The 25935-nt window shown below is 37.0% G+C and overlaps 4 protein-coding genes across 6 annotated transcripts; all 4 read right to left on the reverse strand.

Moving 5' to 3' along the window:
- Positions 1–232: 232 nt before the first annotated feature.
- DAA1 (P-loop containing nucleoside triphosphate hydrolases superfamily protein) lies at positions 233–7354 on the reverse strand. Its single transcript, XM_007040317.3, has 16 exons — positions 6803–7354; positions 5350–5471; positions 5144–5232; positions 5025–5057; positions 4825–4915; positions 4599–4641; positions 4411–4502; positions 3662–3726; positions 3027–3523; positions 2867–2954; positions 2631–2771; positions 1886–2454; positions 1349–1487; positions 1192–1260; positions 898–1026; positions 233–753 (listed from the first exon to the last, which is right to left on the reverse strand). Exons 1-16 carry the CDS (start codon positions 7015–7017, stop codon positions 640–642), a joined length of 2496 nt encoding a protein of 831 aa, XP_007040379.2. The 5' UTR covers positions 7018–7354; the 3' UTR covers positions 233–639.
- A 2344-nt stretch (positions 7355–9698) lies between these two features.
- On the reverse strand, positions 9699–13391 carry LOC18606614 (CAAX amino terminal protease family protein). 2 transcript variants are annotated; one of them, XM_007040321.3, is made up of 5 exons: positions 13021–13391; positions 12354–12506; positions 11433–11504; positions 10314–10811; positions 9699–9965 (listed from the first exon to the last, which is right to left on the reverse strand). In XM_007040321.3, exons 1-5 carry the CDS (start codon positions 13168–13170, stop codon positions 9912–9914), a joined length of 927 nt encoding a protein of 308 aa, XP_007040383.1. In that variant the 5' UTR covers positions 13171–13391; the 3' UTR covers positions 9699–9911. The 2 variants fall into 2 exon arrangements, with proteins under 2 accessions (XP_007040383.1, XP_007040382.1); XM_007040320.3 differs by having other exon boundaries at positions 9699–10811.
- A 737-nt stretch (positions 13392–14128) lies between these two features.
- Positions 14129–19896, reverse strand: TRH1 (Potassium transporter family protein). 2 transcript variants are annotated; one of them, XM_007040323.3, is made up of 9 exons: positions 19586–19896; positions 18922–19165; positions 18590–18838; positions 18432–18482; positions 17837–18097; positions 17694–17746; positions 16717–16831; positions 16029–16283; positions 14129–15497 (listed from the first exon to the last, which is right to left on the reverse strand). In XM_007040323.3, exons 1-9 carry the CDS (start codon positions 19586–19588, stop codon positions 14401–14403), a joined length of 2328 nt encoding a protein of 775 aa, XP_007040385.2. In that variant the 5' UTR covers positions 19589–19896; the 3' UTR covers positions 14129–14400. The 2 variants fall into 2 exon arrangements, with proteins under 2 accessions (XP_007040385.2, XP_007040386.2); XM_007040324.3 differs by having other exon boundaries at positions 18922–19168.
- Positions 19897–20665: 769 nt separating this feature from the next.
- On the reverse strand, positions 20666–25878 carry CDPK6 (calcium-dependent protein kinase 6). The gene is made up of 9 exons (XM_007040325.3): positions 25274–25878; positions 24896–25182; positions 24061–24204; positions 23693–23845; positions 23330–23445; positions 22728–22895; positions 21774–21901; positions 21601–21700; positions 20666–21348 (listed from the first exon to the last, which is right to left on the reverse strand). Exons 1-9 carry the CDS (start codon positions 25687–25689, stop codon positions 21265–21267), a joined length of 1596 nt encoding a protein of 531 aa, XP_007040387.3. The 5' UTR covers positions 25690–25878; the 3' UTR covers positions 20666–21264.
- Between the last annotated feature and the right edge of the window lie 57 nt (positions 25879–25935).

Genomic DNA, 25935 nt, shown 5'->3' on the forward strand with positions numbered 1-25935 from the left:
CTTTAGGTTGGTCATGCATGTCAGGTGTAATGTGAATTTGGCTTTGGAAGGAAGTGACAGGTTTAGATTTGAGCAGCGAGATCCAATAAGCATTCCATAATGTTGATAAGAGCCGGGGTTACATAAAGTAAATCATAGCTCTTGAAGATGCCCATGGATGCCATGGGAACTTTTGAATTGAGGCGAAAAAGCTCAAATCTCAACAAGAGTTGCAGCTATACCAACTATCAAATGCAGGAAATTAACAGTGTTCAAATTCATTGATATAGATTGAAATTAACTAATGATGACTTGAAAAAGCATCCTTTTATGCTATTGTTTAAGACAGTGTACACAAGCCTAGGGTTGTTTCAGATCAGCATTAGGGGTTTTTACTACTCTATTCCAGGCTTAATAAAGCAACATGATCCGAAGCATTATACACATACAACTCAAACTATTTTAAAATAATATTACAAACCTTTCTCTGCTTCACAACAGAACTTATAGATACTAAGAAAGGATGGGTTTTCGTTGGCTTTGTATCCGCTTCTCATTTTGTTCTTCTATCAATATTTCACCCACATGTCGATGTTTAAATCATGACATCCTCTACAAAACTCTTCCTATGTCGCTTGCAACTGTAAATTGAATCCTGTCTCATAGGAAGTAGGTTAACTGCTCCTTCTTTCTCGAACCCCCTTCTCCATACAAATCATTCCATTGTTTCAACTCGTTCATTCCAGCTCCCTCAGAAGAAAAGCTAGCTGCCACCTGCCCAGCAGGAAAATGGAACAAATATGTAAAGAATCAAATAAAATTTGCTAAGGGAGCATTTCTCTTCAGACTACTTGGGAATTGTTTCATCCTATGAAATTATTCTGAGCAATGATTATGAGGTATAGGAATCACATTTACCTGATTCTTTGCTTGCCTGAAATCTTCCAAGTTTAATGGCCTTAGGGTAATGATTCTTTCCTCTGCACCATCTTTTTTAGTTGAGGCATCTTCAGTGTTCTGCCCTTCTGCAGCTTTCTGCTTTCTCTCCTGCAAAGGATAGTTCATAATAGGACCAAAGTTGAATTAATTTTCCAGGCACTTGCTTGAAAAGAAGTATTTAAATTCAAATTTTCCTTGAAGAAAAAGAAAATTTATTTTGTTTAAAGAAAAACAGGAGTTGCAATAAGGATTTAGACGAAGTGATGCACTAACCAGATCCTTCAATCTCTCTTGCTGAATTAACTCTCTAACTGGCCGATAAGCAGCTGTTGTGCATAAGTTCTGTTTTAAACAGGAAATAACATTCACTATATTAAATCATTCTGGCTAGTTATTCATCTATTAACAACACATTTATCAAAATGCTAACCTTAAGGTCGCTTCCTGTATATCCTTCTGTCATTGATACAAGCTCAGAGAAGTTTAGACCATCTACTACTTTTTCTTTTGACAGGAGAGTTCTAAAAATTTTTTCCCGGTTATCTGCAGACGGAAGCCCCACCATGATTCTGTTAAAATTAGTAAGAGTTAGTATAACAAACATAATTCCTTGAAGAAAAATCAATGTGTCAATGAATATCACAGTGAATTCTCCAATAGCATTTTAAGTAATTTAGAAAATTGTTAAGTTCTCGAGTGATTGTAATTTTGGAGATGCATAAGTTTTGACCTGTACTAATACTTGACCAAAATTAATTCTCTGCATGCTAACCTACATGACTTTCTTAATGACAGCAATAGACTGCAGATTGAGTAAGGATGGAGCCTATGAAAAAATTTCAGTTGTGAAGCTACGAAAGGGTACATGTGCATATAGAAACTCTGCTTCTCCAAGAAGTACCTTGCTTCTTTCTTTGTTCCAGTAATTTTTAAGTTACTGTATTTAAAAGTCAATAAGCATAAGTACCTTCGCTCAAAACGCCTAATGATGGCTTCATCAAGGTCAAATGGCCTGTTGGTTGCAGCAAGAACAAGGATACGTTCACTTGGCTTTGTCAATAGCCCATCCCAGTGAGTCATAAACTCATTTTTTATTTTCCGCATGGCTTCATGCTCTCCAACTCTAGTCCTCTGACCAAGCATGCTATCAACCTCATCAACAAATATAATAGTTGGAGAGACCTTGGCTGCCAAGGTGAACAAAGCTCGGACATTTTTCTCATCTTCACCAAACCATTTAGAAGTAATGGTAGACATGGATACATTAATGAAGCTTGCTCCAGCCTCTCTGGCAATGGCTTTGGCCAGCATTGTCTTCCCAGTGCCAGGAGGACCAAACAACAATATTCCCCTGCAAGGTTTTAGAAGTCCACCTTGGAAAAGGTCTGGCCTTCTAAGAGGAAGCATTACTAGCTCCTGCAGGGATTCTTTGGTTTCATCTAAGGCACCAATGTCAGCAAATGTAACATCAATCTCATTTGCTGGTATGACCTCTGGCCTTATACGCTTTTCAAATTCATTGTCAGGAGGAACTTCCTGCCAAAAGTACAGAGTGATGTAAGAAATGGAAAAATTGTATAGGTGATCCTTACTCCTTTCAGGAATTTGGTGATCGGATAAATTATTAAATCATTAAAAATTGTTTGAAAATTTGACCTGCATGTATCCAACAAATACCATCCATAAACTGTACTAAAACAACACAAACTCACAGTAACTTTTGGGGCTGGGGCGGGGTTTTCACCCTCAGTCTTTGTTGCTGTAGCTGTTGTCTCCATTTCGCTCTTCTTTTCAGGATTTGTGCTCCCAGATTTTGATTCTGTCTTCGCACCTACAGAAACTTCTCCTGCTTCCTATAATTACTCAAAAAAACAAAATAGGCAGGTCAGCTTAGTATGCTATCAGTTAATTTCTTCTCTACATGATGTTAAAAAACTAGTACAAATACCTTTGATGTTTCAGTTTCAGCTTCCAATTTTAATGTGTCTTTGCCAGTGGACTTTCCTTCTTGGAATATACTCAATCCATGTGACAAACTGCATAGATGTGACCCATTCAGTAATGCAATGTAATAATAACATCGCCAGTCCAAGAGGAACTAATCTGACCTTTTTGATGATATCATGAGTTTTCCGTTTCTATATTCAGGATCCTTATTATTCATCAAATGATAAGAAATGGCTGATACCACAACCTCTTCAATGTATTTGCTGAGGGCCATTGTGTCTGCCACACAAATTGAATCTAGATCATCGCAATCAAGATCATTTGCTGAAAGTACCTCCATGATGTGATTTCTATTATCCTGAGCTTGGATCATCTTCATATCCTTCTCCAGCTGAGACTTCCAGCTGACAAGATGTTTTTCATCTTCTGGGGGCCTGATCTCAATGTTGTAAGGGAAAATGGCAGTTAGCCTCTCATCCAATTCTCGGTCATCGTTACCCAGATCGACAACTCGTGAGCCAAGGATCAACACATTGCCAGACAGTTTATTCAACATTCTTTGAAACAAGCTATAGATCCTTTGCGATCTAAACAAGAGCTTGTCAACGTCCCTAAGATACAGCACAAGAGGAGTGGCTTTTGACACATAAACTAACACCTGCATTCAATTAAGAATCGCTGTTAATCCATCATTTAGTTTCAAAACACGACACGAGCTGATTTCAATTATAAATAAAGTGCAATTAGATTTGCATGGTAGAGACTGCAGTTCACATGCATCCCCAAATTACCCTACCTTATAAAGAGACTGTATAAGAAGCTTATCATCAAAAGAGAAACTGCTTGTCCGCCTCAGAGGAGCTAGAAAAAAGGGAAAAAAAAGCAGCCATGAGCAGTGGGAAAATGAACTTGGTAAATAAGAATATGAGGCATAAATAGTACAGAAGGTAGTTAAGCTTCATGAGAATCTATCCATGTTGAAGGGTTCTTATAATCAGTGATTGCTTCAAAAACCTTGAATTTAAAAATGGATTAAACATTTGCCCTTATAAAGTTAGTATAATCGATCAAAGAAAGATCAAGCAAAGTTGTTCAACAACTTACAGCTTCAACATAAAATTTCTTTCTTGTTCATTAAGGATCATGTCATGACTCTGAAGTTCTTCAACTACCAACAACTAAAATTTCTATAGTTGCAGTTAGACTACACTGCCTTTTCTGTCTAGGACATACTCATAACAGATTTTCCAAAGTGCTCAAGAAGAAACCAATAATAGCGCACTACATTATTCCCACTACTTTCTCATGACAGAGAATAGAACCATTCACTAGCTGCTTCTAATGAAGTGCAATGTACTACGTTCTGTACTAAAAAGTTACCGTCAAGGAGATTTCATTAGTTTGTTGTGAAACAAAAATTAGTGGTATTTAATGTTAACCTTGCACTTTAAGGAAAACCTACCAAATTACTTCACCCAAAAATTTCCATTCTTAACCATAAGAATTATAATTTATAAGCCTTTACTAATAAAACTTAGGACAAACCTGGATTTGCAGAAGTGCATTGAGAAGCAAGGCTATTGATATTAGCTGATGCAGATGCATTTCTACGTAGCTTAGGAGGATCTTCTACTCCCCTGCAGTTACAAGGACCAGAAATATTGAAAAATGGAAGACTGAACTCCTGGCTACACATTTCTCACAAGATGAATCAGGAATATATTTCACTATACCTTGATCCAATATCCACACCACTACTTTGCCGCCTCAATGTACCTGCAACAGAGCTTATAGTTAATAGTCATAGAGACATAGGTAGAACTACTGTACAAAATATCCATATCATAGGAATGAAGAAATTAGATATTTCAGTTCTGCTACTAGATTCAATAAATGATATAGAAACAATATCGATAAAGCTTCACGTAAATACTGGAAACCAAACATTTTCTACTATACCTTTGTGTTCCTCCTGAGAAAGGAGTGAAAATGAACCAAATATGCCAGACAATCGCTCTAGTGTCGTCTCCGAAGTGGACCTTTTGAAAGACTGCAGAACAGAATCAAAGGTTAGAGAAATCAAAAGCAGGGTTGACCCAATTCCATGTGCCATCGGAGAAAATTATGCTTCAAAAAAGAGAAAAAGAAGAAAAACTTACAGATTCTTTGCCACTTCCATATTTACTCTGAATCTGTACAATGGTGAGCATTTAAATTGTCAACTGTTAAAAAGCTTAAAGATAAGGGGATGAGGCAAGAAAAAAATGTGCGTACTCACTTTTAAGGAAAAGTCAGTTACATCCAATAGCAGCAACTTTGATTCAAAGTAATGGGCTAAAGCTTTGGCAAGCATTTGCTGGTAAAGTTCTTCAAAAAAAAGAAAATAATGCAATCAGAAATCTAACAAATATAGAACTATAGTACAAAAAAAAAAAAGCTGTGAATTTTAGCCCACCAGTACAAAAGAGATTCCTGGCAACCAACCTGCAGGTCCTGATAGCAATATGGCTCGACTGGCAGGGGAAAGGTTCCTTGTGTACTTGGAAACATCAGCATGTTTCAAGTGGACATAGGCAGCACTGGTTAGCAATGCTTGAGTCTGCTCACTGCCAAACGAAACCAACATGGTGAAGTTGTCAGAACAAGCAGGACTAGATTATGGGATGACAACTTAAACATTAAGCAGATCATTCGAGCAAATAAAAAATTATCTCTGTCTAATGCCTTGAAAAATGGCTTATATTATCATTCATAGAGGTCATTCAATTGTTTTCTACTTTTCTTGCCAAGAGAGCTCTTTTAGTTCAAAACCCTGCTATGTTTGCCCTTGCTTATATCACTAGTTCACCACAAGATTCACTCCGGATGCATAGTCAGCATTTTAGTTAACTTGGGGGAGAAAGGAATTAAGCTTCAGAACATTTTTTTTCTTTTTCAGCAAGGTGCGGCCTATCATTAGGTTTCCAATTCTCATCTAGGCTACAAGTCTCATAGTATTCAATCCTACTATTCAAAGCATGCTTTTCATTTCTTTTATCTCCCTTTTGTAACTTAGGTACATCATCACCTTGATTTCGGTTATCAAGTTCAGTAAAACAGGGCATTTGTTAATTTTATCGAGCACACATAATTCATAAAGTTATCCATTGAAACCTGATTGAGTCTAAGCCTATTAGCCTTTGAAACCTGTTTGTTCAATTTGTCTTCATCCTTAAACCATCAACTATTTCCAAGAACGGGAATAATAAACCTTCATCTTGGGTTTGGCAAACTACCAGATCATATTATATTGAGCAAGCAGAAAATATCTAATTTAGTTATGTACAAATGGACAAATATACAGAGACATGAACCACATACTGAGGAATTCAATTTAAAAACCCAAGAAAAAAGAAGAGCATGTGAAAGTCACATCCTAAATCTAACACCATCTTCAAAAAAAAAAAAAAAATGGGACAATTGCACAATTATTAAAGGAGTGTGTGAGACATAACATAAGCATGCAACAAGAATGAAACATCCCATCAAATCTGAAAACTATATAAAACGCTCCATATCTATTGATAGTGAGTGAATGACACTGAAGATAGCTGGAATTTATTAACGTACACTTTGAGCTCCATGATTTTACAGAAATACATGCTTCATTCTCGAGGCAAGCCTCGTGGCAAACAGGCAAACAAGTCGAAATATCCAGAAAATTTTTCAAAAGATAGATATAAGGCAGTGTTTGGTTTGCTTAGAATATTAAGGAAAAGAAAATACTTGAAATTCATTACTATGATCCTTACAAGTTTAAAATAAATAAATAAAAATAAAATTAAACATTAAATTGAAATACTTTCTTTTTGGTTATATGGAAATAATAATAATAATTTCTTTTTCAAAGAAGAAAATGAATTATAATAACCGCATGATGAGAAAATTGTATCGTCACCTGAGGTAGTAGGGAAACTGATCAAAGGTGACCTTGCTTTCTCTGCCATCGACGATTTGGCGGAGCAATTCTTTCTCCATCCTCTCCAAAGTGATACCAGTTGATGTACCCGAACCGCTTCCGGTCCATTTGCTCTGACCCGAAGCCAACCCCAGCCCCACCCCTACGCCTACCCCAACACTCAACGCCGACAACAGTATATGCTTTTGTTCCATTGCTTGCCTAAAATTTTCAAAACCCGAAGTTTAGTTTCCTGAGAAAATAAATTTGATTGTTCTTCAAAAGTTCTCTCTTTTGTCTCAAAATGAAAATCCTTCGATCTCTGCGATATTTCCTCTGTCTCACACTTAGTACGTATATTCCTTTTTTTTTTTTTTGGTTTCTAATAATTGAATGGTGATCTTCCGTGGCCAATTTGAATGAAGCGAAAGAAGCGGATGTTTTGACACCAAAGCGACACTGGAAAGGGGAAGAAAAAGCGGCGGCTACAGACGGAGAACGGCAACGGAGGAATGGTAGTGAACTCGGTTCCCGCTTTTTCTGGAGTCTCTCTCGTTCTCTTACAGTTTTTAAAGAGAAAAACAGAGGAGGGAGAATTGATGAGTAATCAGATATACGCTTACGTGGCACTATTTTGACGGTCTACGGTTCGGTTTGACAGTTTTAAATAAATAGGTTTTTAAAAAAGTGTTTTTTTGCAGGACTACGTGGCGCAAGATTACGAAGGAAGTCTGCATGGAATAAAACCGTCGCCTAAAGTTGTCGCCCAAGTGTAGTAATCAGATAAGGCTTGCATGATTTCAGGATCCTCTCCGAGTACTACACGCGTCCGGATTAATCAAGATCTGGTGGGACCCTCCGGGTCAAGGCATTGGGGGGCTCAGATATCAAATGAAGTTAATAAAAAAAATAACATTTCACACTGCATTTACAATTAGTCACTGTGCTGTGCTCCCTTAGCATATGCCGTCGAAAGAGTTTTTATCTTTAAAAGCAAACTTTTCTGATTGAATCTTCTTCGGATTATGAGCTTAACGTCTTGTGTAATAGGCTAGATTTGTGATGCTAGTTGAAGTTATACTAACAAGCGACAGAGAACAGTGATTGCATTTGGTGCAACTGTTGCCGGTTGCAACTGTGAATTTCCATTTCCCCAAGACGGGAGAGTTCATAGGGAATGAGGAGCAGCAACTATGATATCGAGGTATGGCCGTATGGGCACAGAATCAAGTGGGAAAAATTTTAAGTGAAGCATTGTATTTGTAAATAACACTGCCAAAAAGTCTTGCTTCAGGCATCAGAGTTCAAAGCAGATGATCCACTTATCCACAGCTGTAACTGCACGTGACAACTACGAACACAGGAAACAGCAGCAGCACCTTTTCGACCAATGAAAGAAGAAAGGCATGTAAGGGAGACGAAGCTGATGGATTTTACAGGAACCCCACACCCCCCATTGGGCTGCGTGTGCTTGCAACTTGGTTCTGCGGCATCTGCCACCCAACTATAAAACCTTGACTTTCGCAACCCCGCAGGTCTAAATTGGCTCGGGCTCTGCCTTCCACTTGACGAAACCTTTCCTAACTTTATCCAATCAAGCTGGCCATAGACTATACCTCTTACCTTCTAGGAAAACCAAAAAAAAAAAAAAACAGTGCTTTTAACTTTTATCATTTTGTTTTGGGGTGTTTATTCACAACTTTACAAAGTGCAATTATCAATGGACTGTACGGGATACACGCAGGGCCATGATATGTAAATGGATCAGGGGTACAAAAAGAGTGCCAAATCAAATCATTCTGATATGAACTGGTTTGGATTTTGGAAAACAAATTCGAATGGAAAAAGTTTTTTTGTATCTGCCTGGGCAACTTTCTATAAGATGATGAAGTTTTATATTTTAAAGATTTGCTTTACAAAAAGTAGTAGAGAAGCACGTACCATAAATTTTGTGAAAGTGGACCTGAAAAAAGATGTAGACAGGAACCAACTACTCTCACCATTACAATCACACCAATGTCTGGTATATTGGGTACTTTCTCACGTCTGCATCATTGGCCTGGTCCCCGAAAGAAGACCCTAACCCTGAGGCTTGGACTTAGGAATGAGTTTAGGGAATGATGAGCAAATGCAGCATTGAACTTGAATCTTAAGTGTGGTTGGTAAATTAAGATTTTCGTCTAAAAGTCTCTTTTTAAGTAGAACTTTGTAACTGTTATTATCACTGTTTAAGTCTTTTTAAGTAACAAAAACAAGGGACATCAATGGAAGAATAAGACAAAGGTGTGAAAATATCAGCTGCAGTGCACCATTTGATTTTTATACAGCGCCCGAGCACGCACAGAAGAGATCGATCAATGTCTGTCCCCCACTGAAGCTGTACCATGAATATGGAAGCAATCTCCCAAGGTGTAAGGATATGCTGCAAAAGCCAACCTGTTTCTTTTTGTCATCAAACCACTCTGACAGTCACATGCGTCCTCTATAATGGGCTTTGATAGTTAATTTGTGGGGATGATTATTGACACTAAGAAGGATCAATTGTGTAAGAAAGAGAGAATGAAACGTTATCTCAAAAGCATTATATAATTAGTTGAAAAGGAAATGTTAGGGCAAAAGTAGTCATGGCCAATTATTAAGAATCTAAAGGGGAATCTCCATGCAGGTACTGATGATGGAAGTAAGGCACATGGATCTAGTTTGATTCTTTTCAAAGCAGAAAGCACGCATTCTGAAGACTGAAGCATCTTCTATAAATTAAGAGCATTTTTTTTTCTTTTTTTTTTAAATGAGAAAATTTTAAGACCCTTTTATTAAAATATAATCTGATTGATTATTTATTCGCCTTTGGCCTGAACATGGGTCAGATTCACGTTTCATTTTGAACATAGCCAGCAACAATGGAAAGGCAAGGATTACTATTTACCATAAAGAAACAGAGAAGTCCTCATCTAACAAATTAAAACATGAAGTTCTACAATTCCAAGATGGGAGATTGCCTTTGGCCAAAATGGAGATATCATCTTCATTTTCTTTGTTGCTTTTGCTGTCCCTGGTATAATCAAAGACAAACAGAAACTGTGGAGCAGTTCTCTTAAGCTATGCTGGATCAACTGAATGGCCAATCAGCATGCGTGTTACTTCTTGCGTTCAGTTGGAGGACCTGTACAAATTTTCTAGGCATTCAATTGTGTTGCAGATACAATGAAGTAGCTTGCCTATGAACGAGAATATGCTCAAAACCCTTGCAAGAAGCATACCCCCAGAAAATTGACCTGAAGCCTATGCTTCACTAAATAGGATCAGCCAACAATAGACTTATATGAGAAGACAACGATGCTTATCTCATTAAATCCAAGAACACAAAACCATTCCAGAGGCTGTGCAGAAGCATAGAAGGTAATAGATTCCTTGACCGTGCAAAAACAACACCCATCACCATTCCCAGGAAAATAAGAGGTAGCATTCTCTGTACATTAAAATGTGCCAGAGCAAAGGCAACTGAACTCACCAGTATTGCACACCATACAGGCATGTATTTGGTCAAGGAAGGGAGAAGAAAACCACGGAAAACTATCTCCTCCCATACAGGAGCACAAACCGAAACTACAATCGCATATAGTGCCATGGCTACTGGATCCCTTGCTAAAATTGACTGCTCAACACTTGAAAGGGTTACAGGTGTAGAAGGCATAAGTGGCAACAAGTTGAGGTTGAACTGTGATAATCGGTTGACAACAGGAAACATGAGGCATCCTAGCACAACATCAAAAAGCCACTTCCCTTTCAAGCTAAATTTAAACCAATCTGATGGAAGGGGATGAAACTGAGACAGACAGCGGTGGAGTATAGCAATCCCAGCAAGGCCTTCAGTTACGTCAGTCACAAGGCTGAACAAAGCTTGTCCTCTGAATGTTAGAGATTCCTTGCTGAACCCCGCCATGTGAGCTGCAAAAGGAATCATCCAGGACCCAATGAACCAGAAAGCAGCTACCCAGAGAAGCATAACCTGTGTCAGCACATAAAATATTATCATAGAATCAATTGACATATTTGTAATTCATCCAAGTTTCAATTAGATTGTTGAACAAGATGCCATTCCTACAGTTCCATCCTTTGTTATAGTTTTAAATCTTAAAATGCTAATAAGGATGACTGTTTAATGACAACATCTAGCATCAGATCTAATGATTTTAACCTATTATCAAATATGCTTCCACTTCTTTACTGAAATTTATTTTTCATTCCTCTCTCCTGGGTAAACAATTATGAATTATATCAAACATAAAATAATAAACAAAGATATTATTCCTGTTCAGCTGTGATCTACCAGCAGATATTTAACCTACAACTAATGACAAGTAAGGAAGGATGTGAAACAAATTCTCTAAATTTCTTCTCTCCTAGATTCATTTAGGGCTCAAGAGAATGGATTTGAATCCACTGCATCTCCTGCAGCTCCCAGTAGGCAGCTTTGCGACACAGGACACTCATTGTTAGAGTTCATGGACCTTATTAAGCAGCTTATTTCTGTATAATCAATTGACAAAATATGCTTAACATTGATAAAAGCTAAGAAGCCAGTTGCAGATGCAAAATATATTACTACATAGAAGTAAAATAAACTAACCTGCAGAATGGTCTCTGCTGTCCATGGTACAGTCCACCCACTACCAACTGCCCTCAAGACAGCATCTGCAGCCTGCATCACAATCAACTAAATTTATCATTTTCCCTATAAAATAAAAAAAAAAAGAAAGAAAATGTGTAGATATTAGCAAACATGTTTACATATTTGACAATTCTGCACTATGTTATTTTATATCCCTTGCAACTATAATCTTATCTGCATTAACTGTACTTTTCGAATTTAAAAAACAAGACAGAAGTGAAAAATCATAAATGTCTAGATCCTTATTTTTTACTTAATATGAAAGAATGAGAGAAGTAGGATCTCCAACATTATACAAGTTGAAGGTACATTTCATCTTTTTTCTTGTAAAATTACTAGTAACCTGTAGCATATCTGTGTATAGCCCGTTGTTTCTTCATAGATGGACTGTGCACACAACCATATCAGTTTGCTGGTCATTCAATACCATTTGCTCCATGTATCAGTACAGTTTCAGTTTGTAAGCTAAGATACTCGACAGGTTGGTTAATAGATCCATCGACTCACAGGCAGAGAATCCAACTACAGAAACTAACTTCATCACTTCCAATGATCTAAAATCACCTAGTTCTATGCCAAGAGCCATACGGTAATGAGTAAGATAGCCTATATAACTTATTCTCATCAGTCCTTTGCCAGAAAGTTCACTTAGGACAAACAGCACTACTCAAATTCTGTCATAAATACTATCTCAGACTAAACTTTAGTTAATTAAATTGATAGTCCAGCCTATGTGGAGACTGGTTGCTAATAGATTCAGTGATCAACCAATGACTGATAGTGGACATACAGATTAAAACTAAAAGTACAATCTTGCACACATAAACAAATAATAATCTTAGGTCCAACACATTGAACTGAATTCAAGGAAAATATTACCTCCTGAAGAGTTGATTTCCAATCTCTTTTGCGAGCACTAGACTTCTCAAAATCATGTTGTACCACTTCTTCAGGCAGAAACTGTTCAACGTATTCAGATTTTGGGTTTTCTGGGGAGAACCCCTCATGCCTAAAGCATGAAATTTTCCACTTCTGCAAATTAGAAAAAAAAAAAAAAACAGAAATGACTGTAAACCAATAGTATACGTAGCATAAATTTCATGAACATAATCACAACAAAGGAGATATTCAAATTGAACTCTAAAACTCAACCCATTAATAGAGCTACTAACTTTCTAGATTTATCATGGCCTAAGTAGATTAAATCAAGTTGCCGGTACACAATTTTCTCTTTCTTTTCCTCCATTTTCTCAGCAACCAGTCAAAACCAAACTAACTATAATTCAGCCTCAGGGTAAAAAACCAAATAATAAACAAAATTTTCATTAAGGTAAATATCAAATTAATCAAGACAGGCTTAAATGGATTTTTTTTCTCCCAATTTTTGACTTCCACTTAACATTTCCTCCATTTTTTTAGCAACAAAACATAACCCATTGCAAAGTTCAACTTCAGATTCTCAAAAACCAAAATTTAACATAAAAAAGAAATTTAAAAACAGGAAAAAAGGTGGAAACAAAAAAAATGCTTTTGCATTTATACTTACGTTCTTTGTGAGCTTAGGATTGGATTCAAAGATCCGGGAGCTCCGGGTCAAAGAAAAGGTGCCGGGTCGGTTCGCAAACCGAAATTTGGGGAGAGAAGATGCAAGAGTTGGGCGCTGAGCGAGAGAGTGCGAGCAATAGAAGCTCAACATGAGGCCCTAACTTCAAGAGCGCCAATAACTTGCATTAAAAAGGAACAAATTTTACATGTAATTTAGGAATTGAAAATCAAAAACCCTAATTTGTGCATTTGGGTTTTGAGTTTATGGGGGGAAGCTACTTCCCAGTTTCTTCCTAGTTGATTTTTTTCGGCAGAGGATTTAAGGGGTGTTTGGACACGAGGAATTCATTTTTCTTTCAGTGATAGTTCCGGGAAATGGGAAAAAAAATAATTTGTATTAATTTTTGTAGTGGTTGGTGTAATTAATTGGAAGAAATTATACGTGGTCCTTAAAATTTGAGAGTATATTATTTTAGTTCTTACAATTTAAAGTAATTTAGTAATTTTTTTACTTTTAATGTTATAATGAAATTTTTTTATGAATTTATATCATTTATTAAATATTCTCATTTTATTAATAAATAAAAATTTTAAAAATAAATATTCATTTTTAAATTATTATTTTTATATATTTATGAATTGACAATTATGTGATTAAGTGATAATATATGCTAACTTTAGATCAAATATAAATATTTATTTTATTATCATTTTCATCAATTTAAGTATATAAATCATCTTGTTAAAAATATAATTATTTAATTTTCTTCTTAAAATTTGAATGGCAAATCAAATTGATTCTTATAATTCAAAAAAAAAAAATATTTTTTAAACATTTGAGTTTTTTTTTATAGTTTAACAGTACCTGTGGTTGTAATTTTTTTTGTATTGGATTTAATATGTTTTAAATTTGAAGATTTTTTATGTTTTGTTCACATACACAATAACAATAGATTTTATAAAAAAAAAAAATATTATAATTTAAATTAAATTTTACTAGAAGATGCTTTTGTAAATAATAATTTATTAATAAATAATAAAAAGAAAAAGAAAATTGGATAACAACGCTCCACCAGAAGGCAAATTGTTTGAAGAAGCCAATGACAAGATGGAGAAAAGAATTTCCATATTTGTGGATACAATCAAAACTTAAAATGTTATGTACAAGATCGAAGGATAGTTAGGAAAATACAAAGGAGGAGGCTGCTCCAAGTATGAAGGACTTGCAAGCAATTGTAGCTCTTCTGGGTAACACCAAAGTAAGGATCAACTCCATAACCCATTGTTCAAAAATGTATCTCAGCTACCATTAATAACTTGAATCCACAACTACTCAACTTCAAACAATTGCCAAAAAGGGAAAAAGATGGAGCAAAAAGTTCTACAAATAGTAGTTCATACCAACCTCAATCAAACAAGTATGAGGGATGTTCAAGACCACGGCCGGAGCCCTGCAGTTTTTACGTAAGAAAGAGTAGGCCACGTGGATTACGAATCTCTTCAAGAATGGGGCATTCCGTTTTGCCTTTATATGAGAGTGACCTAATACATATGCAACCCCAGAATGCTTAGCTTCCACTAGCTCCAAGAGCTCTTCCTTGACATTTGGATCCTTATATTTCACATCTTGCAACTTAAATCGAACACGCCGCCTTAGGCTGAACTGGGGTGATACCAGCTCATATGTGGACTGCAAGTACTGCAATGTGTGTGACTTGCCGCCATTCAATACGGCAGGGGATGTTGAACTGCTACCTTCTCCATTGCTCTCGGGTTCTAACATTTCCAACCTTTTGCCGAACTTTTCAGATGTCCTAACAACAGCCAGTCGGCCATCCAAAGATCCATCAACAGTTCCACAACCTTCAGCTTCTAGTTGGATAAACTCTGCTATGCTCATGACAAGGTCATTCTCAAAATCATCTTCATTTTTTTGCACATCTTTGTAACCATTTCGAACAATGCAGCGGTACATTCGGAAAGATTTGGGACCGATACGGCCTATGAGATACCGTTCTTTCTGAGGGACATATGGTACAGGAACAGTCTTCTCACAAACAAAGACAACCACTTGATAGAATGCCGGTAGATTGGTTAAAAAGTGGGTAAATGTGGCAGGAACTCCACTAACCAACTCGGTGAATATAAGGCCTATCCCTGGGACTCTAACAATTCCAAGACTAGGACCCAGCGTGAGGATCCATTTCATGGATACTTTGTTATGTAGATCATATAAATACTTCTTCCTAGCACCATAATGCCACACATACATAATAAGCACGAAGATAACAGAGAGCATGAGAGGAACCCATCCACCTTTAGGGATTTTTACACAAGATGATGATAGGAAGACGATCTCAACTAACCCAAAGAAGAGGACAAATAGAAGGGCAAGCAGAAGACTCTGATGCCAGACAAAATTAATGACCATAGCTGTCAACCATGTTGTCACCAATGTTGCAGACATGCAGGCAAATCCTGAATTAAGATAGTAACCATATTTTCAGATAGAAAAGATAAAGAGGAAAAACATTATGTATGATGTCAAAGCATTCTTCATCACCCACCAGTTGCTGAATCAAACCAGCACTCTAGCCAACTAGATAAAACTTTATATGTCTAATACCATTGACTATAAACATAAACGATTTTTCAAGACCCTATGAAATATAATTTTCTCAACTATGAACTCAATTTAACAAGTACTAGAGTTATACATGTACCCATCTTTGAGGTGTGATATACACTGATTAGAGTAGCTTCCCTACCTTCATCCTATCCAATTTGGTCATGCAACTTGGCTGGCACCCTATGTATTGACTCAAGTGATCTTTAGTTGCCAGAAAATCCAATATTCTCAATGAAACATACATGGTTAATTGTTATGTCCAGTAAACAACATAATCAGTACCAGAGGATACAAATATAATATCAGTTGAAGCAGAAGAACAAATATGTGGCTTTTTAATCCAAAATTCCAGAGTATCCTTTTGAATGAATATGACTTACCGTAAGCATTCCCCAAATGATTTATGTCCCTAAAACCAATCATGACAGCCAGGCTGAGAATCAGAAGGACCCAATTGATCTCTGGAATGTATATCTGACCACGGAACCATTTGGATTTATGTACAATTTTGACACGAGGGAAACATCCTATGGCATAGCATTGTTTGACAATAGAGAACGTCGCAGAGATTACCGACTGGCTAGCAACCATTGCAGCTAAAGTTGCGAGCACAAGAACTGGCCAAAACAAGGAATCTACAGACATGGCAAGAATATTCTGTAAACAATAATAACAATAATAAATTGCAAAGGTAATAAATCTTGAAGTGACTCTAGGAGAAGGCTATATATCATTCTTGTTTAACAGTGCTTCAGTACAAGAATTGGAATGGCTGACAGTCCTGAAATTCTAGTTGAGCTTTATGACAACAAGTCTTAAAGAATAAATATTTAGGGAGACATTGTAACCATAATATATAAACCTCACCGTGCACCGACCAATCACCATGCAGAAGGTACAACCGGAAAAATGTATTCACATCTAAATTAATATTTTGGTCTGTTAGACTGTGTTTAGAACTTCCTAAACTATAACTGCCTAGAAATCCTTTAAACATATTTTAAATCGGAATGATAACCCTGATTTAGAAAGTGAAAACAATAAAACTAGAGGAATCCAGAAGCTTACCTGGAATGGAAGCATAAAAGCTTGTGGATACTGCAGCAAAATTCTTTGAAAGAAAAGCAGCCTGCCCCATGTATTGGAGCACTAGACATGGGTAAATTATGCCACAAAAGGATAACTGCATAGAGAAACAAGCCTTCAGAGTTTTTCTCAAACAACAGTAACAATTATATGAGAAACACTAAAATTAAACCAACTAATTAACTAAACATAAAAAACCACTCAGACCTATTAATCCTGCATCAATAATAGAATGCAAGAACTCCAAAAGGGCTGAGGTTGATAAAAGCAATGTAAGACAGAAGCATGAACTTCAATCTTTAAAACAAGTACAAATAGCTCTACCAAAAATCATGGGAAAAAGTGAATCTCTTTCCTATTTGACAAACATATACAAAATGAGAATGGGATTAACACCAAAATTTCCCTTTTGCCTCCCTTTTTATTTATATGCATGACATGGTTTACACTTTACACAGCCACAACTTAAGACCATGAGGCCAAGTTTCCTAAGTGACAACCTTAATCATTCCAATTAGCAGGAAGCCTGCAACTTTGCCAATAAAAATTGATGCATATGGTATTTGAATACCGGACCATTCAAGAACTGTTGCAAGTTTGTCCTCTTCCTCAAAAGGGACTGTGACATTGAATATCAAAGTGGGTTATGCAGTTATGTGACATTGGGACAATAGAATTACTCAAGAAAATGGACCGCAGGCTTAAATTCCCTCTGCCTATCCTCCTCCCTTCGCGTTAGCAAGGATGAAATTACAACATATGCTCACTAACCCGTCAGTTGGTTCAGCAAAGAACACTTACAGAATATTCTGGTTATGCTTATACAAAAAAGATTTCCTTCTTTCCACTATGGGAAGAACCAAAGTCTGAATAAATTTTTCCCTCAAAAGCTCTTAAATCTTAATTATGCCAACTAAGAAGCATTAAATGCATTAAATCCTCACAGTTGGTACGCATACCCTTATCGATGCAGCTGTGTATTGGCCAAGGTCTGCAAACAAAGCTTCAGTTCCTGTAGTTGACAAGAAAGGCATGCATGAATCTAGAAAACATGGATACTGGTCAATTGAACTTCTATTGAATCCCAAAATCTCAGATTTACCAGTGATACACAAAAGCACTCCTCCAAGCGAAATCCAACCATCACGTCCAGTGTCTCTAAAGAATTTGTAAATATAATACGGAGAAAGGGCCTCATAAATTCTTGGATTCCACTTAATGATATTGTAGAGACCAATCGCCGCAATGCACAATGACCACAAAATCAATATAGGGGCAAACATGAAGGCCACCCTATAGGTGCCACGGTGCTGCAAAACAAACAGGCCAACCAACAGAATACAGGCTATGACAACCACCACACCTATGTATAGACAAAATTGTTAGCAGCTTAAACAGCAATATATGAAGCTATGATGGAAAACATTCGAATATGGAAGGAGAAAAGAAGGCATAACCCATCACAGTTTCTTTCTATATAGCAACATATTTATTTATAATGCTAGAAGGAACTAAGGCTAGGTCCTGTCCTGTTTATGAGTCATAACTTTCCAATATAATCTTTGTTGTAAGAAATCAGCTTGATATCAAGACAATCATTTACTCAAACTTCATACGCACTAACCGATTCCATAAAGACATCAAGAGCATGCGAACGGGTTAAAGATCAATTTTTTTCCCCAGACAGCTGTACTTACCATAATGAAGATTGTTTGATCGAACTTTCAGCCCTTCAATTGATGAACGAACTGAAAATTGCAAATAATAACCATTTGTAAATAATTTTGGAAAAGTTGATGACTGGCACTAGGAAATGTGAAGAGATGAATGAAATCAACAGCATTAAACCACATACCGGACATTGCTGGTGTGAGGAAGCCCACACATATAACCAGGCAAGTACCAAACAAAACTAGAAGCAGCAAAGCAGTTTTCAACTTTTTATGCCTTTCAGCAAACTTTTTGGCTGATGATGACTGCAGATTTCTGCTTGAGTAACGCAGAACGTGATATGTAGAAAGCTCTTCGTCTGCCGCTTGATGATTGGGAAGTAAAGAAAATTTTGCATGCCTACAAAGGAGAGAGTATAAAGCAAAAATTCCTCCTGAAAATGGCCCCAAAAGTTTATCATTGATCAACCATATACATTCTTAACATTGAAAAGTTGATCAAGAAGTCAAGCCTTACCTTCACCATTATCATCTGCATTTAACAAAATAATGACATGTTTGAACAAGGACAGAAGTGTGAAAGTCCAAAATATCAAGGAGAACGCCCCAAATATAACATCTTCAGTTTGGTAATTACTCAACTTCCCGGAGAATGTACTTTTATAGACATAAAGGGGTGAAATGCTCAGGTCACCAAAGAGTACACCAAAACTCTGATAAGCTAAGAGTAGCACTTCTTTCCATTGATATCTTCTGTCAACCTGCTTTGAAGACAAAACAGATTGCATGAATTTCAAGTATTTAAACACAGTCAACCCATGTGACAACATATTGATTAGAAGATGGTTTGTTCATTGATTGCTACAAGATCAACTTCCATTTGATGATCAATCAAAAACATTCATAAAATCCCACATTGATTTCATTGACTTTCAAATTTCTACAGTAAATCAAGTTGATCGCTTTGTTTTTTTAAAGATGAATCAAGTTGATCGCTTAAATTTAAAGGCAACAGCTTTCACGTTGTTTAAAGTGAACCCGAAGCTAAAAGTTAAAACTTCTATGTAAATCACAACAAACTCTTAAATGGGTTCTTCATAAAAAGCCTAAATTGGGTTTTCTCCAAACATTTTCTTGAGAAACAAGCAGGAAGCAGGGGGCTTTTAGTTTCAGACACTTACCATAATTTGCAAGCTGTTGCTGTATGGAATCTCCTGCTCTGTATGTTTTGTTAAAAACCCCTAAAAGGGAAAAAAGAAAAAGAAGGAGGTGGTGGGGGGAGCAAGAGTTTTCTAATTACATGTGGGATTGTACTGAATTGTTGAATCTGCAAAACGTTGTTTAGAGTTGTACCAGACTGATCCAAATCTCGCGGGTGTGTTTTTTTATTTTGTTTCAGTTTTGTTTAGTAAGAGTTGGGACTCGGAATGTATCCATAGTTATCTCCTTATTTGTATTATGATGGTTGTTTATATCTCCTTTGGATTTTCCTAAACTAGACCCCGCTATTTTAGCAGGAAAAATCGACAGAAAAAAACCAAAAAAGTAAAATAAAAAATAGATTTTGAAAGATCATACAGTCACCTTTTTTATTTTTTAATAAGCAAATAAAATAATTGGGTCATTCTATATCTAATATATTTAACAGGTGAAGCTTTAAGCAAAAGGATAGTCTGTATTTATTATTAAAATGTCAAAATTTTCTTAGCTGTGGGGTTGTGCATCCATCTCCAATAATTCATAGACGATGTGTAGAGAGTGATAAACGGCTAGAGATGATAATGAGAAACATGTTTTATATATATATATATATAACAAGGACATATACTGTCTTGAAAACGATTTTAAATGACACCCGACCACTCAAAAACTTCCAGGTTCTCCAGCTTTGACCTTGGGATCTCTGTATTTTTCTTGCTTTCTACGGATAGTTTATGAATCAGAATGTTCAAAACTATGCAATTGTGTTGGTCAAAACCAGCAGCCATGATTGTTTATCGATGGGCTTGTTTTTCATTCCATGTTTGTCCTGCTGAATATACAAGACATTTGGTTCAAATATCCTGAAATGGAAGGGACAACAAAAAGTCTTTGCCGCCCCCCCACGGGCCCTTTCCACTTTTGTGTTCCTTGACAGAGTGAACTAATGAGGGGGAATTTGTTTGAATAGCAAGAAAGGAGAAAGTAGACAAAGTTGTCAACTTTAATCGAAAAGAAATGAAGGCTGGACACGACTCCACCTGAATAGAAACCGACTCAAATTCCAAATGAAAAAGCCACGTTTGTATAAAAACTCACTAACGTTAGAATGTCAGATTCCGAAGCAACATATTAAATCAACTGCTTGAACCTTAGCAGCTGCTAGAGTTCATTCAGTTACAAGCTGCAGCACCCCCACAAGCAGAGGATTTGCGCCATTTACCAAAAGTGTCAGTATCTACCGGCTAAATGATCAACGGACCGTGCTCATTTACACGATGCATCTGCCACCTTCAAGCAATAGCACAATGTACAAGCAAAGTAAAAAGTAAAAATCATACTCCTCCCTCTTGTAATCTGCAACTCGTCTGAGGAAGGTTTAGGTTAATATTAATTTTGCACTCCAGTATTCAACCAAAGAAATCTTCCAAAACTCAACATAATTACACTCTCCCGCGGTGTGATGGCAATCTAGTTCATTTCTGTTGCAAAGGGCAGGCGTAGACAAGCCACTAATGATTTCAGAAAGCAAGGACTATCTCGCGATCCCAGGTGGTGAAACTGAGATCAGCACGTCATTGTGGTCTTAACAAAACCATATGAATTAACAAACCAGTCAAAACATGAAATTGAGCCGGTAGACATGCGAGCTGCATTCAGCTTACTTGCGTCGTCGATTACCGACCAAGTCTGGGTTGCCTTTTCTCATCATGGCAACAAACTCATCATAGTTGATTCTTCCATCCTGCATGAAGAACATGGTAATCTATCAAATATAAAGATGCAATAACAATGATCAACAAAATCAATAGGTTTCGGTTATCTCGATAACAACTAGAATGTAATTCGATACCCGAATTGTGACATTTTCATTTATATGGATTCACTATTTGCCAGAGTTAAGTGTGTTTGAAGAGAAAAAATATATAAATGAAAAAGGATAGCATCTGAAAAGAGATAAGAAAAGATACTCGACTCTAAAGAGGAAGAAGCATACCCTGTCCGTGTCAACTTCTGCAATGATCTCTTTTATTGTTTTCTCATCACCCATATTATACTTCCTAAGGGCCTGTTCTAGCTCTTCCATTGTAATGTATCTAAATTAAGTAGCAAACATGCTCAGTCATCACAAATAGTAATATAACATAACAAATTGGTAAGACTGATTACCCGCTATTGTCCTTGTCAAAGTATTGGAAGGCAGTGTATAAATGTTCTTCTCTTTCCATTCTATTCATGTGCATAGTAGCTGTTATAAACTCAATGTAATCAATTGTTCCATTTCCATCAACGTCAGCCTGGGGAAGTAACAAACAGGTTATATACCATAGCAAGTTATGAAGAATGTTTTGCAAAATGAGATTTACACATACATTTGATATATTTCAGGTAGCACATGAAAACACAGTATTCATCTACACTTTTTTCAGTTCTTGTCTGTGATTTAGATTCCAGCAGAATGCATGTTAATCAAGAAATAGCACATTCATAGAACAAAACCATGATTGGATGCTGAGATGGTGTGTTGCAAAACATAAAATGACATAAGTAACATTATATATTAGCTTAGCAATAAACGAGAATATAGATAAACTCTCATTATGAGAAACCACTAAGCCAGTCACCTGGAGGGCATACTCATCTTTCATTACTCAATACTAAGTTCTGAGTTGCTTTCAGGTTGCACTATAGCTAACTGGAAAAATTAAGGCTTCCAAAAGCATGTTTGGCAGGTAGAGTTAGACTTATGAGTTCAGGTTGGCTTGAGGGAGTGCTTACAGGTCTCCAACATGCGTGATCCTTATCTTGTCATTTATTTAGCATTATATAATGTGATGAAAAGCTTCATGATGGCCTCACTCAGCATTAGTTCCCTTGTAAATATCAATTTCTACATCATTCCTCAGTCCTAGAGGCTCCTATTTATTCAGCAAAAACTGAAGCATGGAACTTGAATTTGCACAAAGCTAATAGTACTTAATACTAATAGTGATGACCGAGGTTCTACAAAGAATGTTGTCCCATCCAAATATTCATTGTACATCATTAGATTGAAGTTCAAGTAAATTCTTTAAAAGCACAGTGATTATCAGGCAGGATTAATATAAAAGGACCAAGACATACCGCTTCCATTAACTGCCTCACTTCAGACTCAGAAAGCTTGGTACCAAGTTTAGGAAGGCCAGCTTTTAACTCCTCATAGGTGATCGTTCCACTGTTATCAGTGTCCATAGATTTGAACATTTCCTTCAAACCTATTATTTCTTCTTCAGATAGATTTTCTGCAATTACCTGAAAGGAGAGAAAGAAAGAAATAAATAATAATGGATAATGGTGACAACTATCTTGCCACACTGCATCAACTAATGGCTAGCAATAGACTATATATCTTTGATGCTAAGGCCCCTAGAGATACCTACATATACTTGAATAGATGACTGATCTTTCATATTTATATTACAAGCACAATGCACTTAAGCTACTAGGTCAACCAAAGAAGAGCATTTTTCTTTTTAATAAAGAGGCATATCACCTTAACACAACCATCTTTAGCTTGTTCTTTTGAAGATAGATCTTCAATACATTACTTTGTATTCTCAGCTTTCAAAACTTCTAGGTCAAAACACCTCATCAGCTCATCCACATTATATTATCTTCTTTTCACATTCATGAATTTTGTAGCTTAAATATTAATATTCCATAATGGTAATAGAGAAAGCATTCACCTTTAGAGCAACTTTTTTGAGTTTGTTCATTGCCCTGAATTGTTTCATTCTAGTTAAAACAGCAATATCAAGAGGCTTATCAGATGCATCACCATCTTCACGCATCCATGGATGATCTGCAATGCAATTTACAAGTGAAGCTTTATTTCTTATTCACAGAATTGACAAGAAACTTGAAGCAAAATTTGAAGTGAGGCAAACAAAAATTCTAAATATGAATTTGACAGCCAACTTGACAGTTTCAAGTCCAAGGCATTTTAACTTCCCTATCCTTCACAATAGGATGCAACTGCCATCAACTTGCTAGAAACCAGTCGCTAGGTCCCTTCAAATTTAAAAAAAAAAAACAACAAAATAACTTACTTAAGACTTCAGATGCTGAAAGCCGTTCTTTAGGATCATCTAGTAGCATCTTCCTCACAAGATCTTTGGCACTGCTGGAAACAGAGGGCCATGGATCTGATGAGAAATCAATATTTCCCCGAAGAATAGAATCAAAGATACTCTGTTCAGTTTCTGCATACAAAACCAAAAGCAGAGATGAGAGACCCTCTCACTCATCCACCACTGAGCAGTGTTCATTGCAAATCAGCTCTTATTTTATGTATACGCTCAACTGGAAATTACTGAAATGTTCAAACTTCAAAAGTTTCCAACTCACAGAAAAGGATATGGCTCATAGTATATCATCATGAGGATCAGCTAACCTACATAAGAAACAATAGTAGTACCTCCATAGAATGGTGGGACCCCACTTAGGAGAATGTAAAGAATCACCCCAGCACTCCAAATATCAGCTTCAGGTCCATAACGTCGGCGCAATACTTCCGGCGCTACATAGTAAGCACTTCCAACAAGGTCCTTAAAAACATCCCCTGCATCAGAAAAGAACTATCTAGTTGATACGCATCACCAATAAGCCTTCAGAAATAAAGGTGATGAGAGAAGTGAGTAATTGTCTCCTCATCTACCTCACTCTGTTAAGTGAATTGCGGATATATAAAAGATGAAGATTGACAATTTACTTTAAATACTAGCATTTTTTTGTTAGAAACATCTAAGATTGACAAAGATCTTGGATATCATGTTTCCATCATTTCAGTATTCCATCATGAATAAAGTTATGAAGATTTTTCATTTCATGCCATTGATGATTGACTACAGCTACAATGTTATTGTCCAGCACAATATGCGTTTCTAATTTTCTTCGACACATGGTCTCTGATTGTCTTCAATTACATCATAGACACCATAGACAGTGCCCCCAAGATATTGTTTGCATGACCAACATACAAATGTACTCAAACCAAAGATGAGATCTTCATTCCAACAAAACTGTTGCCAAGCGGTCAGAAAAGACTTCTGAGTTGAGAAGCAACCATAGAACAATATCCAACGCATGAATTTAAAAACAATCATAGTTTCACCCGACCGCAGTAGGATGAAAACTCAGTATCCCTCCATTATATGTATATAACTCTTTGCTCATATTTCCGTAGCACGAAAAGTGATAATCACCACAAAGTCAAACAAATTCAAATCAGAGAATTAACCATAAATGCTCACCTCGCTTAAAAAATACAGAGAGCCCGAAATCTGTAGCCTTCAATGGAGAATCCTCGTCCTTACTCAAGAACAAGAAGTTCTCAGGCTTCAAGTCCCTGTGCATCACCCCCATGGAATGACAATTATGCACCACCATCACGATCTGCCTACACAAGTTAGCCGCCTCCCTCTCTGAATAATGACCTTTCGCTAGAATCCGATCAAACAACTCCCCCCCAGCACATAGCTCCATAATCAGATTCACAGAGTGCCGATCCTCGTAAGCCCCCTTCAGCTCCACAATATTCCTGTCAAACCCATTTTCTTAAAACTTTTTAAAATACCAAAAACTATAAAAGAATTAGAGATAAAACATCAGATTCTTCTTTTGAGGGGTACCTGTGGCCGGTGAGGTGGTGCATGATCTGGACTTCACGGCGGACGTCTTCGATATCGTCACGGTTGATAAGCTTCCGAGTGGCAATAGATTTGCAAGCGAACTGCTGCTTGGTTTCTTTGTGGGTCACCAAGTAGGTAATACCGAACTGTCCACGGCCGAGCTCGCGGCCGAAGACGTAATTAGACCGAACGTCCTCCATGGGACGGCCGAGAACACGACCGATCGGTGGAGTGGTAGGGGTAGCGAGGCGGTGGTTGGACGCGGCGGAGGAAGAGTGGTGGGTGGTTGAATGTTGTTGAGGCCTTGGTGGTGATGGGCCAGCTTTGATGTTGATGCCATTGTGGGGACCACCGCCGGAGTCGGAGTCCGGTCTGAACTGGTTATCGGCTGACGGATGGCCGTTGCAGTTACCCATTATTTAAGAAAAATGAAAAATAAAGAGCCCAGTTACCTTATTAAGGTCAAAAGCGAGTCAAGGGAGTTAACAGAGTGAAAGAGGAGCGTTAGAAGGAAGGTGGTTTGTTTGTCCGAATCTAAAAGCAAGGGGGAAGAAAGTTTGAGGTTTCATGGAAATGACGAAAATGGGATCAGACGGGGGGAGACTATTATACATGTGTGTGCATGATTTCCTTCACCATTCAGCAATATTAATGGGTAAAGA

Source organism: Theobroma cacao, chromosome 3 (genome assembly GCF_053813885.1).
Source record: "Theobroma cacao isolate CCN51 chromosome 3, ASM5381388v1, whole genome shotgun sequence".
Classification (NCBI taxonomy): Eukaryota; Viridiplantae; Streptophyta; class Magnoliopsida; order Malvales; family Malvaceae; genus Theobroma; species Theobroma cacao.